Raw genomic sequence first — 17143 nt, forward strand, 5'->3', positions numbered from 1 at the left:
TTGTGCTTTTAGTGCATACCATTAAGATTACTCTGATCGTGGATGTTTACCAAAGAGAAGTAGAGAAATGATTGATACCATATTTGGCTGAGTTCCAAGGGCAGGCTTAAGACTTGGGAATTTCCGGACTTTCAGCATTAAACCCTTCCATCTTATTCTGGTTTCTTGTAACAGAACATAAAAATGCACTTGAAAGTTATTTAGCCCATCTGAAACCTGCATAGTTCTTTAGCTCAAATTAACATAGGAGTGATTTCCTAAGACAGAATTGTAGTTTCTCTTAGAACTTTTTATTGCAATGTTTATCTTCAGAGACAGAGAGAGAACAGTTTAGCATTTCCTTTTCAGGGTCCAAGGCTGCAACCCTCTAGACACAGTTACCTGGTTGTATGCCCCACCAAAGTCAATAGGGCTTTCTTCTGAGTAGACATACATAGGATCACACTGTGAACAACTAGGGGCCCAAACCAGCCACCCATTCACCTGCTTGCCATACTAGATGTGAAATGTGTCTGGAGAAAGTAGCATTTATGGTAACAAAAGTTGCTGGCAGATTTCTTTTTAGGAGATGGAGGTTGATGCGCTGACCCATAGTCCATGTCTCCGTTCAGGAAAACTGGCTGATGCCCAGGGTCATGTTACCTCGAAAAACATTGTTCTGTCAATAAATCCTGTCACTTGAACCAAGTGGGCCTCTTCGTTCCACTGCAGAGTCTGTGACTGACAGGTGGTTCTGAACCCTAAAGCACGATGGCTTCGCTTATTCAATTTAAGTCAGTACTTTATTGTACTGTGCTAGTCCACAAGTCAGTATATCAAACATGGTCTTTCTTCTTTGGAAATTTTCCAAAAAGTAGATCCCAGTGTTTTCCATTGCAGGTTAACCACATCTTATCTTCCAGTAGCACCTTAAAGACCAACTAAGTCAGTTCTTGGTATGAGCTTTCGTGTGCATGCACACTTCTTCAGATGCATGCACACGAAAGCTCATACCAAGAACTGACTTAGTTGGTCTTTAAGGTGCTACTGGAAGGAATTTTTTTGTTTTGACTATGGCAGACCAACACGGCTACCTATCTGTAACCACATCTTATCTGTTATGGAAGATTCTAAACCAACTGCAACCTGTGGTTTATGATCCTGACTTGTTCTGTAACTGGTAAACATAGTTTCTTGGATCAGAGGAAACATGAAACTGTGGTTAAGTAGAGACTTCCTGGTTAATTGTAGTCCATTCACAGGGACGAGCAAAGTGCTGTGTGCATGGCCAAAAGGCTCATTATTTTTTAATTTGTTCTTTGTGTCTTTCTTCAATGATACCTTTTCCCCAAAAGAAACAATATAACAAAACAAAGTATAGGTTACTGAAGGCCTAAAAATACCATACACATATTCTTAGCAAAACCAAACATTATCAATTTAAGAGAGTTATTCATGGAATTAGCAATTATAATATGTTCACATAGCAATCAAGTCCTTTCAATAATATTGTTATTAAGCCAAATAAGATAATCTGAATGTGGCCATTCTGTATTTTGCTTTCTTCTTCATCTTCTCTGCATATTTCTGTATGAAGGAATTGTGTGGCATTCCTTCTAGTTTTTGTGAAAGTAACCCTGTGTGAATGAACTCCATTAGAAGGCCTGTGGTAAATGCATGAAACTATTTTACTGTCTTGTGCACAATGTCAGGGTTTGCTAAAATGTTTAGATACCGCAAAGACTTTCTTTAGCGTGGCTCAAACTCTGATCCATTTCTGTATTGGTGAACCTTCTTTCTGGAGGGCTTTAGTACAGAGCTAACCTTGTTGCCATTTTGTTTTGCATGTGCTCCAAGGATCTTCATTCCCTGGCCTCCAGCAGTGAGATGGTAGGCCCTTGTCCTCCTCAAAGTCTATTTCACTTTTTTTGGTGACAATTCCCTAATACACTGTATATAGCATTATCCATTGTCCTCTACAATGAACCGTTTTCTCAAATGGTTCTGCATTTATTTGCTGTTCCTGTTTCTTCTCTTCACTTGCCCTCAGTACGTACTCAGATTCCCAGGAGTCTTACACTGAGAAGATGGTAGGCTTGGTGATGTGTGTTCCTCCTCCCTCACAGTTATGTTTTCCTTATGGAGCTCTTTCTCTTGTATGTGCCAGCTCTCACCTCAAGCTCAAAGCCTCTTTTTAAGAGGAAGAGCTACTGTCGTTCTATAGAAGCCACTTCACCCAGCAGTTTGTAATGCAACCATTTTCAGAAATAGTAAACACTTACTGCCTCCTTCCTGCCTCAGCAGTGTGTTGAGTTAATCCATTGTAGTCCCTCATGGTGTGGTGAGAAGTTCCAGTCTCAAGTCAGCCAATGTCTCTTCAGGAATGCCACCCCCACCCCCCTCTCTGTGCCTCTGTTTCTCTCTCCAAATGCCTTATTGGGGTATCCTAAACATTACTGATGCAATCTTTGTGGGGCACAGAGCAATGTAAATACTGAAATATAAATATGACTCCTTAAAATTAGCCTCATTAAAATATTTTGTAAACCTTGAGTTTTCCCCAAGCCTGTTGACACTCCCCCCTTGTGCATGGATGTTGCCATGTTGGGTATTTATAAGATTGACAGTCGTGGAATTAATTTATCATTTAACTATAGAGTAATTTGGGGGGTGGGGAGGTCAGGAATGAGTGGGACTCTAGGGCTTCCTTATTTCTCAGCCTGCTGGCTCTCTTTTGTGCCATTGCAAGAAGGTGAGGGCTAAAGAGTCTTTTTAGCCTCTGTTTTTATTACCTTACATTTAAAGTAAGTACAAACTCACTTCTGAGCTACCAAGTATCATAGTAAGTTACCTAGTTTGTTTATTCATTTGATTGTATTTATAGTCCATTTTACTTCAAGCACCTCAAAAGTAGTATACATAGTCTTCACCCCAATGCGAACTATATCAAAACTTGTAGAGTAGCGGAGGCGGAGAGATTGTGACTGGCCCCAAATCATGCAGTAACTTTGTGCATGAATGGGAATTTGAACCCTGGGCTCCCAGTCCTATTTCAACACTCTATCCACCATACCACACTGACTCTCATTTTCTTGGGAATTTTGTTTATACAGTGAAGTGGAGGATATGTGGCTGAACGCCTGTACATTTTCTTGGCTGGTCTTTCCCTATGAAAGTGTGACAGATTATTTTGCTAGTGCTGCCTTCTTATAATATCAACTGAGAAATTTTCTAGAAAAGGGAATGCTGACCTGAATAGCAAATGGCATTCTTATGAAAGTGCATAATGTGATGTTTAGTGTAAGTGTGTATTGTGGGAAGATGTTAATGCTGCCCTCCTGTTGCACTTCTGCACCATGCAGATGTAGGCAAAGCCTTGCAGACACAACCTCAGCCTCTTTGGCTTCCCAGGGCCATTGTCCAACCGAAAGCATTTGGCAACATTTTTGGATGGCGTTCCCTGCCCCTCCCCCCCATGTTTGACTCTTATTATACTGGTCAACAGAAAAAGTAATTGTGTGCTTTCCATTGAAAAATGGCCACATCCTCTTTGCACACAATACGGAACAAAAACCTACAAGTAACACTCGAAACCACTTCCCCAGCCATTGTGCAATCAGTCACGTACGCTTGCTTGGCCCCACTGAGTGCATGCTCAAGACTGTGGGACTGAAGCCATCATCTTTAAGTTCAGCGGGGGTTTGAAAAGCTGGCTGGTTCCTTCCACCCCCAAAGTCAAGGCAGAACCCATTGCAGAAATTTCACCTCCAAAAAATGGGCATCTGTGCCTAGTGAAGCAGCTCTTCTGTATCTGAGGTGGTATACCTGTTGGCAACATTTCAGACCAGGAGTGGGGAATCTCTTTCAGCCTGAAGACTATGTTACCTTACAGGCAACCTTGGAAGGGTGGGCACATGCCAGTGGTGGGTGAGGCCAGAGGCAAAGGTAGACTGAGCAATGGATGTAACAGCAGGCTGGATTCCAGCCTCACAAAAGCCAGAGGTTTTGACACTATCCCACACTGCTCTCTATCTGTTTAGGGAAGCTTTTAATGTTTAATAGATTATTGTATTTTAATATTCTGTTGGAAGCTGCCCAGGTGGCTGGGGAAACCCAGCCAGATGGGCGGGGTATAAATAAATTATTATTATTATTATTATCATCCTGCAAACAAGGACACGTTCCAGGCAGGCAAAGGCACTCTTGTGGTGAGGCAGAGCAGTGAGATGGGTGGGAGGGCACAGCTGGGGGAAAGTTTCAAGGGCCTAGAGGGCCGCATTTTTAACCCATGGGGCAGATGTTTTCCACCCCCTTTTTAAGGATTGTGTTCTCCTGGAGTGCTTAGCGGCCCTTCTTGGCTATTAGCTCAGCCCACAATATGTGAAGACTTTCAGGTAACTCTTTTCTCTTGTCTCTGTCACAATGTGACTCCATTTCCCTACGTTCTGCATGACAGATGGTAGTGGGCTGTTGCTGCTGCCCATCAGTGGTTGAATACCCTCACCTTGAGGAGGTAGGCGGCGTTGCCTGCATTTTGCTTTCTGCTCTCGCTGGGGGTGTGGTGGGGAATTCTTTCTCTTGATTGCCAGTTTGGTTGCATCCTTCTCTGTGTTCTCTCAAAGAAACAAACATTCTGAACAAAGCAGAGTTCCGTCCCTGTGATGCTCACCAAGTGAATGTGGGTCCCATTTTTCTAAATGGCCTTGAGAGAAATAAGTTCCCTAATGGGAGATGTGGATTTCTAACAGAAAGAATCTGATCCCTGCCTTCCTTTTTGGAGTGATTTTGGTGTATACTGGTGAGCGAGTTTTGCTGATAGTGTAATCTGGATGGTCATTAGAGATCTTCACTAATTCAGGGCCTATTCTCTGGAGGATTCCGTGCAACGCATGTAATTGCTTAAATGCTATCGTGATAAATGTGGCACAGAGTGAGTGCTCCTGGATAAAAAAAATAATCACAGGAATTCAAGATAAATATGTTAAAGGGGGTGTCTATTTTTGAATTTGAAGGACATCGGGACAATCCTTACAATTCAACCAAAGAATGTGGAAGCCTCTCCCAGTTTCTGTCTAGTGATGATAAACTTAGTAGGCTGCTTTGGGAACGCATAGATAATGCCTCTGTATTTGTGCAGCTGACATTGGGAGAGTGTTCCCTACACCGTGGGCAAGAGTTTAACTGATTTATTTACTGCATAGCATTGAATGAGACCATCCCTGTAGTCTCAGGTCCAAGCAGATTGCCATGTGATCTCCTGGCTTCCATTTTAAATCCTGATCCTCATTCGAACGCTGGGGCTGGCTGAGACAAAATGTTGGCCTTCAGAGCATTTTCAAAAAATTGGGTGCTGCAGTCCCAGTGAAAATGCCCCCCAGGCATCTTCTGCTACCCTCAGGAAGAAAGCTTCTGTTGATGCTTCCTTCCCAGAATGGGGTTGCAACTTCAGAAGTGGGGAGGAATCCCAATTGTGGCAGGATCTGTAATTTTCTGTGTATACTACATAGGACTGTTCAGGACCTCTAAACTGCCATTCACCACCACCTCATGTGGCTGCAAGTTCCTTAAATGAAGAACTACTTTCTTATGTCTGTCCTAAACGGCGTTTTCACAAGTTTGTCTTTTAGTTTTGGGTTCTCTGCCTCCTTTGTAGTAAGTAATACAGGGGTAGCCAACATGGTGCCCTGCAGATGTTGCTAGACTCCAGCTCTCCTCAGTCCCAGCCAGCGTGACCCAACTGGCTACTCCTGAAATAATACAGCATGATCTATTTTAAGTAGTATTATTTTCAGGCATTCCACATTTCCGGCTTTCTAACTGTGTCACTCATGGATTCTTCTACAGACCAGTTCCTTATTCTGATACTTAATATATTCCAAATTATATATGGGCAGAGCTGGGATTTTAATAATTTTTCATCTACCGGAAAATGACATTTCTCTCTCACGATAAAAAGCAAAGCCTCGCTTTCACTCCTGTATCAAGAACGAAAGTGAAATATTGATAGTTACTCAATGAAGCGTGTGACCTATTTCTTGCTCTTCTATAAAGCAGGAAGCAAAAAGCTAATGATTTTTCCTCTGGTGACACTGTGCAAAGCCTTATAAGGCTGTGGTCTACAGCCACTTACAGTTATTTTGGAATGAATTTATTATTATTTTCAAGCTAAGACTGCGAGGATGTGTGTGTGTTAGTGCACCAAAGTCGCCAGAATTAGTCACAACATTTCCCCTTCTTAAGACTGTATTTTAATTATTATTTTTTTAAAAAACATGTGACATTTGAACTGCAACAATTAACCAATTTCATAAATCTAATGAGAAACTTCCTTTCTCTCTCCTCTGTAAATCTTGTCCCACCCCTCCACAAAAAAACTTTCCTGATTTAAAAACAAGATAAAACATGGGCAGGTACAAAAGAATATGGTGTGTGGTGGAGAGGGGTTGGATAAAGATCGGAACAGATGTACAATTTGGTTTTCAGTGAAAGCTTCTATTCAGAACATATGGAATACACAAAAATTGGGGAGGGATTGCATGTGTTTTTCTTTTCAGCTGGGCTAATGTTAGGGGCTAGCTCAGGGAGCCTGATTTCTGGGTCTTTTGTGCTGGGCCCCATATCTTCTGCCCCTTTCCTCAACTTAAACTTTGCTTTTAAAGTTGCTGGCGAGACCCCAGCCACTCACCGTCTTAATTTGCTCAGAGACCTAAATTGGCGCATGCATATATATATATGAGAGCACATGCACATTTCTTTCATATTTCATTTCCCAGAGGGTTTTTTAGATACTGAGAAGCGCCCCTGCTTGCAACTGCCTACCAAACCTGGTGGTGGTGTTTTGAAAGCAGACTTTGCCAGTGCCTCAATGCAAATCCTGCCCCAGGATTCTTCTTCTGGCCTCCAGACTGATCCTTTTACTCTGCAACTGCATCAGTCTAGGGAGCAGGGCACCAGGCTTCTCCGCTGGTCCTCTCCTTGGTCCAGCATTGTGGACAGGCTCCATCCCCATGTGCCATGGCAGCTGCTAGCAGCCCCTTGCCACAGGCTCTTTCCCTTCCAGGGTGCATCAGCTTCTGAGCGCCCCGAGTCCCAGCAGCATGGCTTGTGTTTTGCTGTCACCTTTGTTTCTTTCCTCCTTCCTTCATTTTACCTCTGTTCCTTTCCCCCCCATACCCACCCCTGTTAAACAGGTCAAGACTGAAATCAGCGTCGAAAGCAAACACCAGACCCTCCAGGGACTGGCTTTTCCTTTGCAGCCAGAAGCTCAGCAGGCCATCCAGTTACTAAAACAGAAGAAGATCAATTACATCCAGCTGGTGAGAAGCCCGTTTTTCACTATTCGGTTTGGCCTTTTGAACGCCTCTTGGACTTCTGTGCAAGCCCTGCTTGTTCAAAGGCTCTTGGTTCCCCCCGAGCCAAATGTTGTTCTGAAGTATGTCCTCTTGCCTTTGTTTATACAGAAGCTGGACCTGGAACGGGAGACCATAGACTTGGTCCACACCAACGCCACTGAGATAGCAGACCTGCCTAAAAGAATTCCTCAGGATTCGGCCCGTTACCACTTCTTCCTGTATAAGCACTCTCACGAGGGAGATTATCTGGAGTCAGTTGGTAAGACAGCCTTGTCTTTGTCTTTTTTTACAGACCAGAATTTTGCTTGCCCTTTGCAAACTGTATCTGTGCCTGTCCATTCATTCATCCTTCCTTCCCTCCCTCTAGACAGGCATAGGAATTTATTTTCTGAATGCATCAAAGGGCTCTCCCCACCAGTGCAGGTTCTTCTGTCCATGAATCTGGGGAACTGTGAGAATGTGCCTTTTAAGTCCTTTCCGATGATACATATTTGCTCATGCAATTTCTCCAGTGCCAGAAGCCTCATAAGCCATTGGTTTAGTGCAGTGATGGCCCAACTTGGTCCTCCAGCTGTTTTGGGACTACAATTCCCATCATCCTTGACCACTGGTCCTGTTAGCTAGGGATGATGAGAGTTGTAGTCACATAACAGCTGGAGGGCCAAGTTTGGCCATCACTGGTTTAGTGCAAAGAATTCCGATATAACCAATACTAGAACTTTTGAAAACAATACAGTACATGAAAAGGAAGATGCTCGTCTGCAAAACTTTTTCCTACTCTTTGTGTTCTGCACTTCCTTCATTATAGTTATTGCATGCATGGTTTCGCTCCTTATAGTTTTGTGGAATTAATCATGGCTGGACCCAGGAATGACTGATTGCCCTGTTTTCTCTTCCTTGCAGTATTTATCTACTCCATGCCTGGTTACAAATGTAGCATCAAGGAACGCATGTTGTACTCCAGCTGCAAGAGCCGACTGCTTGACTCCGTGGAACAAGATTTCTGCCTAGAGATTGCAAAGAAGGTAAGCCTAGGCTGCCACCACCCCTTGACCCTTAAATTTATATTTGATAAAATCCTCCTCCTTCCATATGGACACTGGGAGCTGTGGATGGTGTGAAGGGCTGGTGGGACAGTAGATGAAGATTCTTCTGGAGGAATTCCTCAGGACCCAGTATATAACTTGGGGAAGTGTCCCGACGTTGGTCTTAAAAACCTTAAGACCAATCATTAAAAAAATATTTCAATACTTTAGTAGCAGAAGATCAGCTAGAGAGGCAGTTGGGCTTTTGGATGACAAGGGTGTCAAATATGTGTTAAAGAAGGAAAAAGAGACTGCAGGGAAGCTGAATGAATCAGCTGCATCTGTCTTCCCGGCAGAAGATGTAGGGCAGATCCTGGCCATCTAAGGAAACTGTGCCTTGTCCCTAAGATCAGATTGCAGATGGGAAAATTGCTGATTTTTTAAAAAAAGGATCCAAGGGATTACAAGCCAGTTAGCTTAACTTGTGTTTTGGGGAAACTGGTGGAAACCATTATTAAGGATAGAATTACCAAGCATCTGAAAGAAGAGTTCTTTGCAGTCATGGGATGAGAGGACAGATCCTCTCTTAGATGAGTAACGGCTTAAGGAAAAGGAAGCAGAGAATAGGAATAACTGGATAGTTTTCACGGGGGGGGGGGGGAGGAATGATGGAACTCTTGGCCAAGAGAAATTTCAAAATTGCATGGCTGACCTACGAAATGATGAAAAGCTCGTTGCTCAGATGAGGAGCTGTGATACTCAGATTCTGGAGATGAAAAGTAGATCTGGTTGGAAGCAACATTTTAGAGTTGCTGCTGGATGGTAGAAATGATTTTGGGGAAAGAGGTGGACGAGGGAGGTAAGAGTGGCATCACGAGGAAGACAGTCCTTGTCTCATCTGAGATGTAGGTGTTTTCAGAGGCCAAGGCAGAGGACTGCATCTCCTCTTTCCTCTTTGCCAGATTGAAATTGATGATGGAGCTGAGCTGACAGCAGAGTTCCTGTATGATGAGGTCCACCCCAAGCAGCATGCCTTCAAGCAGGCCTTTGCCAAACCCAAGGGGCCTGTGGGAAAGAGGGGACAGAAGCGACTTATCAAAGGACCAGGCGAGAATGGTGAAGACAGTTAAACCCTCGTGGACAGGAGGACGGGTCAGGAAAGGGGCTGCGGGTGCCTACCAGCCTCCGGAATCGCAGCTCCAACCAAATCCACCTCTCTGCATCTGAGCCTGTCCACCAAACTCCAGAGCTGTTTCCTCCATCTCTTCTTTCAAAGTCGTCTCCACCTGGTTTCATTAGGGGGAGGGAGGGTAGGAATCTGGGGGCAGGGAGGAAGAGAGAGAACCTCCAAGCCATTTCTCTTCCTTTTTGCTCTGTCGTTGTGTAAATCCTGGGAGGGGGGAAAACCATAACTGTTCTAGATTGAAATGACTCTTAAAACTGATGCTCCTGTTTACTGCTTCATATTGTGACCTGGTTTACTTGGAAACGGCACCGCTCAAAGGATTTTCTTCACCACTTATCTGGGGTGGGGTATTCACACGCAAAGAGCAGAACTCTACCCACCCCCACCCCTATAAAAACACCCTCCAAATACCTTTTCTCTCACTGTTACAAAACAGTGCATCAATAGTCTTTGGAAATTCCCATACCATTAATGTCATGCTTTACCAAGATGGCAAGTTTGCCTAGGAGTTGACTCAGTACTCACTATTTGAGGTTTAAGGAGTGTGTTCCAGGGATTAACACTGCCGCAGGATCTCCCCTCCCCCTTTCTTGTTTAAAACCATGGAGTTGGTGGGGGAGGTGCTAGAGGTTAGTGGGATTTGCTCAAATGACACAGGTGTGTTGTTTGGATGTAGAAAAGCTGTTCATCTCCAGGCAGCTGATAGTGGCTCTCATTTCACCAGTGAAGAGGCTTGGCATCCAGTTCCAGGCCTTAACAGGTAGCCTTGTTTGTGGCGCCACAAATCCACACACAGGTCCTGGATGTCACTGTCCACTTTTATGAGTTTTGTAAAGCTGTTTCTCCCCCAACCTCTTCTGCCTCACTTTGATGGCTCATTGCCTCACACTGTTGCAGCCACATGAGAAGACGAGAGCAATTAGAAATCAGGAAGTGCAATCCCTGCCCAGTTCCTCTTGGTTGGCTCCTTGACATTCTTAATTTAAGGCTGCCACTTCTTCTTCTTTTCGTGTCACCTCCATGTATAGCTCTGGTATGCTTTACCACACGTTGCCACACCAGCGCCTCACCTTGCAGTTGGCTCCCAGCCAAATGGCCATGTCAACTTACCTAGCTGTTGCTCTGACTTACAGGAACTGCCTTTTCTCAAGCTAGATGGTTCCAAATATTGCATTCAGCTGGCTGTTGGCTGTGAAGCCTTTGGGCTCCTCGGCCCAGTGATGTATTTGCTCAGGTGTCGTCCTCCTCCTCCTCCCTCAATCGTGACACCTGCACTGGCACCTGTAGGTTACGATGCAAAACCAGGCTGATCCTTAGCTATACAGTAAAGCTTTGCCAAGCTAAGGGAATATTGGCCCTTCCACAGGATGCTGAACGCTGATGCACTTTCCCCATGACAGATGTTGTTCACTGTGGCAGGAATGTTCTGTGCCCCAGAGTGGTTGCTGCAGATCCATGTAAACCAGGTGGAAGGAAGGGGCAGCTGGTGGTGTGACGGTGTTACGCATGTGCAGGGGGGCTGGAGCAGCTCATGATGGAAGGGCAGTTGCATTGCCAGGGGTGTTGGTGGTGGAAGAAGTCTTCTCGATCCGCTCTGAATGCAAGAGTAGAAGTAGGCCCTGACTCAGCTCAAGCCAGCAATGTGACCCAGATTGGGGACTTCTGACAACCATTGTAGTAGATGACGATGTGTTCATTCCATGGGGGTCACTGAATTTAACGTGCATGATTAAACTTCTCCTTCTGACCCCTGGGAAGCTTCTTAGTGGTCTGTTTTGTATCTCATAAAAAAAAAAACTCCACACAAATGCTAAGCCTTTTTTCTCCCTTTTCTCTTTTTTTCTTTTCTTGCATAGCCAATTGTGTGGTGTTAGCTTGATGGCTTTGAATCGTGATTTCTTCCCTGCCCCTCCCTCCACCCCCCTTTTATGAAGTCAGTGTATTCTTTTGAAGTCTACAGAAGAGGCAGATAAGTTAAGCAGCAAAGAATGCTGCAACAGTTGTGAAGGAAAGAGCCTGGGTTTTCTCTAGCTTGCTCATTCCCATGGTGGAAACAGCTGGGACTTGGGCCTGTGATTCAAGAAAGGAAGAGCAGGTTTCTCCAAGTTCAAAGCACACTGCCCTAGGGCAGTTTCAAGTATCTGGCTTTTTTTAAATGATTTAAAGAATACAGAACAGCGCATGCCATAATTTCAGAGGAGAAACCTAGATTTTAACTCTCCCATAATCTTTTTATTTTCCTGAGAGGTATGCTGGAATGAATTGGAAGGACAGTCTCTTCTAACTTTTAAGAATTTCCTCCACATTGGGCAGCAGGCCTTGCTTCCAGTATGTAGCGCTCAGAAGACATTGATGAGGTTCAAAGTTTGGCCTAGCTCAGCATGTCATGTTCAGCCAGCAGGATCCAGATTCAAACAGGGATAATGAAATCCTCTACTGGGGGTTTCCTCTCTCATTTGCCTATATTTTCTGTGACCAAAACCCAAACTGTCAAGCTACATTCAGGGACTGCAGTGGTAGGTTGTCTTACTCCTCCACCCCCAATTCTTGTTCCTGGAACACCGTAACTGTTGACAACTCTAGGCCAGGAGTTGCCAAGCTGGTGCATTCCACATGTCAAACTCCCAATTTCCATCAGCCCCTGCTAGCATGATGGGAGTTGCATTCAAACAACATTTGAAGGACACCACAGTGGCTGTCCCTGCTCTAGGCTCCCCAGCCGCCATTATTTGGCTTACCCCTAACCCCCACCTCCCGGTAACAATCCTGTGGGGCGAGTCTGCATTCTAGGTGGAGTGTGCTATGCACCTGTGGGGTTATCTAGCCCACCTGTGCTTTAATTCATGTGCTTCTGGATGTTGCCACCTTCTGTGGGCATTTTTACTGCCACTGTGAGACATAGTGAATCAGCGAAATCTTTCTTGTCTTGAGATAATGCATACTGGTGCCTCGGTCATCCCATTCCCTCAGGAATGTGCAAGAAGTCCAACATTTTTAAGAGCATCTACCCAAGGCCCAAGCAAAGGGACATCCAGATGTGAGCATTTGCTGACTCAGATGCATTTTCCATTCTGTAGCTGGAAGATGGTAACCAGCATGTCACAGAGGATACATTTCTTTGGGATCCCCCACCACTGCCAAAGATTAATAAAACAAGGATTTCATTCCATTTTAAGTTTGTCTAGCAAGGTCACTGTTGACATGTTCTTTGCCATGTTCTGTTTAATGGATTAGCCCCATGTTCGTTATCCCACAACATGTCCCAAAGGAATTTGGTGGCTAAAGCAACCAAGACCTAGCTTGGCCTTGTGTGATATGTGGAGTCCATTAGATTGGTCAGATTTATCAGTTATAATTTAAGGACCTATCAGAACTTCCATGAAGGAAAAAGAGAGAATTGGTAGCCTACATCTCAGTACTCCCTTTCTTGTCTCATTTTCTCCTCTCCACTAACACTAAAGGCCAAATCTCAGGATTTCAGAGAGACTAGTTACAGAATCGTTGTGTCTCCCACCGCCTACCCACTGACGCATGAACATGACTGGTGCCTGCAGTTACTCCACTATGCGATCTAAATATCTGGAGCCTCTCTTTTTTATGGAGGGGTAACCCTTGTTTCCGAGGTGATGAGATGACTTTCAAAATCAGCCATGCTGGATGAAGATCACAATCATGTGACAATCCCATAGATATCCAGCCTTCCCCCATCCCATCCTTCACAAGTATCCATCCAATCTGCACAATAGAAAGCTTCCCCCACACTCCTTACCTGTTTTGGAGGAAACACCCCAGCACTGGAACGCTTCTAAGCTGGAGAGGAATATTACTCAGAGCATGGGAAATCCTTCCTCCCGTGGGTATCCTCAGGTATCTCTGCCTGTGGAAATCATTTCCCACCCCTAAAACAGTCTCCAAATTTATTAGGCTGGATCAGAATCAATGAGTCAAGATAACATCATAATTTTGCCATCTAGGAGTCAAGTCAGAGAAACAGAAGACATGGTTTCTCCCCTTTTAAAATGTTTCAGTTTATTTTAGTGGGCCCACTAATATTGCATCATTATGGTGGCCTAGGTAGTTGCTGTACTCTCATTTGGAACTTGTTTTGACTTGAATCATTTTAGCGCTATATGGAAGCCCAGGGGCAATGTTTTGAAGGGCCCCAAAGTGGCAGGAGCCCATAGAGCGTTGAGACTATGCTACTACTGAAGAACGGTAGAGTATTCCTGCACATGCTCAGTGGAGGCTGCGATAGGTTTAGTGCACTCACTGCTCTAGCAGGTGCTTAGCTGTAGTGGCTGAAAGGCAGGGCCAATGGACAGCGTGTTAAAAGTGATCACAGCCGTCACTTGACTGTAACTTGCCACAGTGACAAGCAGGCCAGAAACTACCACTACCTTATTCACACTAACAGCATGCAGAATCTTAACATGAGCACCAGAGGTTTGGAGAAACTTAGGAAATGCACATTCCTGATTGGACTGGGTGATGATGTGGATTTGTAGATTATGGGGGAGGCAGGGCACACTGTACTGAATGCTGTATTTTCTAAAAAATAAAAAGTATTTTTAAAACAGTTGGTTTTTGTGTGTTTCTTTAGTAGGTTGAGGCAGCTGCACCAAAGGGAGATGGTGCTCCACTTGCTTCTAACAGCCCATCTCCCAAACTCTGTCACTGCTCAGTTTACTGACTCATTTCGAGAATGTTGCTGATGTTCTTCTGCTTTCTTGGCTGGTTCCAGCACAGCAGAGTGTACGCCAAGCAGAGAAATGTGAGATCTGTTTCTTTGTTGTTTCGCAGCTGCTCAGAAAAATCACAAAATATCCCTTTGATTTACTGCATAGAAAAGTTGTTCATCATCAGCTTAAGGCTGAGAGCAACTTGCCCAAGTTAGAGTAGGTGTTTTGCAAGAGCATGAGGAGGAAGAATATTCCTGTGAAATGGAATGTACACACTTGACCCCAAGTGTACTTAACTTAATAGTAGCTGAAACTTGACATTTTGGTGAGTATTCCTGCTCTGAGAGATCTTGCGGACGAGTAGTTCTATTTGCTGTGAATTTTGTAATACGTAAGATAAGTTCCTAAGTGAGTGGAAGGAGGCATTCACCCATGTAATCTGGGTGGCTGCTCCCAGACTCTGGAGAAGGTAGACTGGCTCCCTCTTAGCGGTCTTCCCACTAGCAAATGGAAGACCTTGTTCCAACAGGTTTTGCAGAATTGACTGCTTTTAGTGAAAGGGCTGGTGTTGTGTTTTTGTGTGTGTGATTATTTGTATGTTTAAAACCAATTATATATATGTATCAAATTTTAATTCTATTAATATTTAATTCTTTTTTAATAGCCCCCCCCCTTGTTTTTAGCAATTATTCTTTTTATCTATAAGCTGCCCTGAGTCCCATTTGGGGGGTGGGGGGAGTGAGGTATAAATAAATACATAATATGAATCCTGTTCATGTTCCCAGAATCAAGCCAGAGCTGCCATGCACATAATGGGACACAGTTATGGATCCTGTTCTTGTTCCTGTATGAGAGCCGTTTCATTCTGAATCTCTTTATTCTCAGCACTAAGAACAGCTTGTGGCTAACTAGTTTTAGGCAACTGTAGACCACAGTCTACTTCATCATAGGTGTGATAGGATGTGGGTTTCTTTAATAAGCTTGATGTGACATTCTGGCACATTGAGGTGAGGGGAACACTAGGAGGAAGACACAGAAGTTCACATGTTCTGCACATGATAGCAAGTCTGGCAGGTGAGGTCATAAGAAATATGGGTTGAGTGGCAAGGTCTCCTCATAGCAAAGCTACCCCCCAACTGCTTTGCTAGGACTGCAACTCAACCCAGCTTATTTTCAGCCCACATTCTTACCATACCAGTTTGGCCATGGGTCTTTGAGGGCTCAATTCATGCAATATCCCCTCCACTTTTACCTACTTACTTAATCTTCCTGTAAACTATTATGTGTGGCATAGTGGCCTGTTTTCTAGATTGGAACATGCACTCTTGTTGTCTTTCATATTGGTTGTAAAAAAATTGTCTTTCAGTCTTGTAAAAAAAAGTGTGCTTTACCTCCAGGGGCATTCATTTTCAAGCTAATATGTCCGCTCACCTATTACACTTCAACCATGTGTATCTACTGGTAGTCCCTATGGTGAAGCAGCAGTGTGCATCTCCCATCGGTTGGGGGAACAGGACATGATTGTGTGCCAATAGGTTGGGACTCCCAACCACTTGCCTAATTGTGTGTATGGAAATGGACGTCTCCCCATCACCCCTTCTGTTCAGCCTTGCAAACCCCAATGTGTGTGTAGCAAGCAGGTGTGTAAATTATGAATCAACCCCAGCCGATAAGCATGCGTTCAGTTTCTAGATAAAGGTCACTGTACTGAGTTAGTCAAGCCTTTTCCTTAAGCGTTTGTGGTAGCCAGCTTGACGACAAGAATACAAGTTTGCGTCTCTGGAATGTGCAAGGGACAAGTCGGAGCAAAGGCAGGAATGCAGACCCCTCATAAAAAGGGAGATATTGTCTGTAGGCAGCTTGTAAGATCACCCTAATTGCTCTAAACTTAACCAGCAGTATATAATCGTTAACTTCGCTGCAACTCTGTGGGAGGGCCAGAGCCAAAGGAATGTGATTGCCAGTTCCACAAAACAGCAAGTGCTGGCTTGTGCGCAGTCAAGTCTTCCTGCCCATTGCTTCAGACTCTTGTTTTCATTGATGCTGCATGCCTTGGTTGTATTATGGCTATAACTGGGGGTGCCACCTTCTTTTCGTGAGAGCCTCCATGCCTTCAGCAGCTGTGAGATAACCAGGCATTAAATAGGTTTTGCCAAGGATGGGGAATGCGAAACATGCTGAATTCCTGCCTGTCAACACAGCTATGGAAGCTTCTGTTTTCCATTTGGGATTGCCACCCTTTCTCAGTCTCTGTCTTGGGGTCTCTTGGTGCTTAAAAGGAGATGGCAATCATTGCCTACTGGGTAGATTTTGGTGCTGCTTAGCTTGCTTTTGAAGGTAACTCTGAATATCAATCAGTTCAGCTGGAGCACTGGAAGGAGGTAAGGTGGCTTTGCAAATGAATGGACTTCAAACTTTGAAGACACAGGTATGTTGCCTGTTTTTTTTTTAAGTAACACACACACACCAGATGTTTGCATCTTGATCCTATTGGTATTTAGCAAAACCTTCCATTCTCAGTCTTTTTGGGTCTTGAAGGTAATGACCTAGTTGCTTGAAGACTTTATCCATGAGACAGCAAAGATAACAAATTGTAATTCCATCTTGTGGAAAATAATGTTGCCCCTTAGATTACATAAATTGGTTATAAGGCCCTGGAACCATTTTTCATGATTACAGGGGACAGATGCTCTCTAGGGGCGGGGGGAGTCTGCTGTGTTTATGCAGGGATAAACACAGCTTCTGTATTCTGACCAGGTTTTACACTCGCACACCATCATGTCCCAGAATGCCAGCCTTGTAATGGGTCCCCCCCCCCCACTTTCCCAGCTTTTGCCAATGTATTCTTGCAAAATCCAGGAAGTGGAAGAAGAATTCATTCGATGATGTTTGTATATCAGTGCCAGCAAGGAAATGAACATA

General features: G+C 44.2%; 1 protein-coding gene across 2 annotated transcripts in view; it reads left to right on the forward strand.

Annotated features, from left to right (window-relative positions):
• Nucleotides 1-14118, forward strand: part of TWF2 (twinfilin actin binding protein 2) — a 64042-nt gene extending 49924 nt beyond the window's left edge. For both annotated transcript variants that reach the window (XM_083726647.1, XM_083726646.1), the window contains 4 exons: nucleotides 7170-7295; nucleotides 7440-7590; nucleotides 8235-8356; nucleotides 9319-14118. In XM_083726647.1, coding sequence (XP_083582773.1) covers nucleotides 7170-7295; nucleotides 7440-7590; nucleotides 8235-8356; nucleotides 9319-9486 — 567 coding nt within the window. In that variant the 3' untranslated portion in view covers nucleotides 9487-14118. The remainder of the gene's footprint in view (nucleotides 1-7169; nucleotides 7296-7439; nucleotides 7591-8234; nucleotides 8357-9318) is intronic.
• Nucleotides 14119-17143: the final 3025 nt, after the last annotated feature.

The sequence above is a fragment of the Podarcis gaigeae genome (genome assembly GCF_964106915.1).
Source record: "Podarcis gaigeae genome assembly, chromosome: 2".
Classification (NCBI taxonomy): Eukaryota; Metazoa; Chordata; class Lepidosauria; order Squamata; family Lacertidae; genus Podarcis; species Podarcis gaigeae.